General features: G+C 40.7%; 2 protein-coding genes across 6 annotated transcripts in view; both read right to left on the reverse strand.

The window, feature by feature from the left end:
• Positions 1 to 2,497, reverse strand: part of LOC102245069 (leukocyte surface antigen CD47-like) — a 137,518-nt gene that overhangs the window by 55,575 nt on the left and 79,446 nt on the right. The gene's annotated exons all lie outside the window — the stretch shown is intronic.
• On the reverse strand, positions 1,498 to 2,001 carry LOC102245364 (CD59 glycoprotein). Its single transcript, XM_005859719.2, has one exon. The coding sequence runs from the start codon at positions 1,955 to 1,957 to the stop codon at positions 1,589 to 1,591; it is 369 nt and encodes a 122-aa protein (XP_005859781.1). The 5' UTR covers positions 1,958 to 2,001; the 3' UTR covers positions 1,498 to 1,588.

A 2,497-nucleotide genomic window follows, 5' to 3' on the forward strand; every position in this document is an offset into this window, starting at 1 on the left:
AAAGAAAGAAAGAAAGAAAGAAAGAAAGAAAGAAAGAAAGAAAGAAAGAAAGAAAGAAAGAAAGAAAGAAAGAAAGAAAGAAAGAAAGCCTAAAAAGGACTAAGAACAATATGAGATAGTATTCCACCTCAGGATTAAGAAAAATAAACCAAGGGCATCTATGCTGTCATTCCACTCACTCTATCACTGACTCTATAACTGTGCCCATTACTCTCTCCCAATTCGTGGTCAGGTAGAGTGGCTCCCAGGAAGATAAACTTCGTTATTTTTTATTATATTTTATTTTCAAAAAGGCATCATTTATTCCACTTTATCAAACAGATTACATAATCATGGCATTTTTAAAAAAAAATGTTAATGAAGAAATCTCACTTTAATCAGCAAGTCAGACCATGCAGACAAGGTTACAGGAATATAAATGTTATTAAGTCTACCAGATCTTGAAAATTATTCACCAGCACACACACACACACACACACACACACACACACAAAGGCAAAACTTTGCCCTCCTGAAAAGGGGTCTCTCTCTTTAGGAAACCGATAGAGCTTCTCAAAGTCTTGACATTTGTGAGGATGCGAACAGCCTTTACAAATGAACATTACATGATCTGTGCCAGGTCAGCTAGGATTCAACAGGCTTGATGTCAGCAGATAGAACATCCCCGTGGACCTGTTGCTATGATGGCATCTTCCCACTGCATTCTTACAATACACATACACATAAAGGTATTCCCACTGATAATACTCAAAATAAGCACACGATACTGTAAATCACTTGAAGCAAAGAATGTTCAAATATTTAGTCTTGAACTGAGTGACAAAGTGAAAATATGTCATCATTCCAAAGAAAAGGGGAGGGGAATCGTTTTAACACACCATTAATTGAAGTATTTAAGTTGTTTTTAGGGAAAGACAGCAAAGCCCATACAAAACTTAGAAAAAGAAGAAAATTCAGATTCAGCCACTGGTACCTCTCTAAAGGCAGACCTGGTGCCGCTATGCCCTGCCACCTGGAAAGCTTACCTCCTACTCTGCCAGACACCTTCGAGTTGAGAATATAACACTCATTCCAATCACTCTGCATTTAGAATCTCGTTGCCCCCAACAGCCCACATCTGGAACATTCATCATGCCTACATGGCAACACAAGGCCATAAAAGGAGGGGATGAAAGCATCCCCTGTGAGAGAGATTGGAGAAAAGAACCCCTCTGCTCCAACTCCCACCCCGCCCCCCAGCCCCTGCCCAAAAGCACTGATCATACTGGTAACTACATCCAAGGAATAAGCAAGGAAATAACTGACAATTCCAGAGAATCTAGTCAAGCTATTACTGCAGCCAGCAGAGGAAGCAGCATGGAACTAATGAAACTAACCTAGCTAACATGGCACGTGCTTCACTCCTAAACTTCTTCCCTCAGAGGGGCCTTCTCTGCAAGTAGGACTGGTTTTCCGGTTCTCTCTCTCTCATCCAAGCTAGTTTTGTTCTTTCCCAACAGGATTCAGTAGAAAATAGAAAGCTTTTGTGGCAAAGCAAATAAGGACTACACAGGAGCAGGGAGTTAGGAGAATCTCTCCTGGTATTGATTTAGATAAGAAGTCTCCAGAATGCTGTGAGCAGCGGAGTCACCAGCAGAGCGATGGTCCCTGCTATGCCCGTCCCACCGCTTTTGTTACACAGGTCCTTCTGGCAGCATTCATACTGTATAGTCTTCTCTCCTAAGAGTTTTGAGAGGTAGTTGTAGTTGCAGTTTTCAAACATCCAACACTGGTAATGTGTTCGTTTTTCGGCTTTGATGTAGAGACATGCATCAAAATCAACTGTGCAGTTGTTGATGACAGTGCACGAACCAACTGGGTCGACACAGGTGTAGCACTGCAGGCTATGACCTGAATCATAGAGGACAGAAAGGATGATCAAGACCCCGAGCAGGGTGAACGCTCCTTTGCTTCCCATTGTCTACAGAATCTTATCGCGCACCCAGGGTCCTGCTTCCAGCACCACCAAGATAAAATGCTTCAGTGAAAAGGCAAGGAAACGTTATTAAGAGATTGTTTAAATTTTGTTGCCAAGCTGAAGTATTATAAAAACCCGACACTTCATTTCTCTTACCACTGTGTACAAAATAGGATAACCAAAAAAATGAATAAATCACTCCAATCAATTTAGTGGGCTTCTTCAAATATATACAAGCATACCTCATTTTATTGTGCTTTGCTTATTGTGCTTCATTGATGTTGCCTTTTTACTAATTGAAGGACAAACCCTCCACCAGCAAAAAGATTGCAGCTTGCTTTATTGCATTACTCATTTTATTGTGGTCTAGAACCAAACCTGCAGCATATCTGAGGTACGCCTGTGCATGGTAAACCTTCACAAACACAGAGAACATCAGTTTCCACAAAAGAAGGTCACAATAAAAGTTACACTAAAATTCAAGCTACATATTAACTTTATATTTTAGGATTGTGATGGCTTTTCTGAGGCACTGAATTG

This window comes from Myotis brandtii, unplaced genomic scaffold (assembly GCF_000412655.1).
Source record: "Myotis brandtii unplaced genomic scaffold, ASM41265v1 scaffold1292, whole genome shotgun sequence".
Taxonomy (NCBI): domain Eukaryota; kingdom Metazoa; phylum Chordata; class Mammalia; order Chiroptera; family Vespertilionidae; genus Myotis; species Myotis brandtii.

What these genes read in the sequence shown, in the direction of transcription:
- LOC102245364 (XM_005859719.2), bottom strand. Translation starts at nt 1,957, where the DNA reads ATGGGAAGCAAAGGAGCGTTCACCCTGCTCGGGGTCTTGATCATCCTT.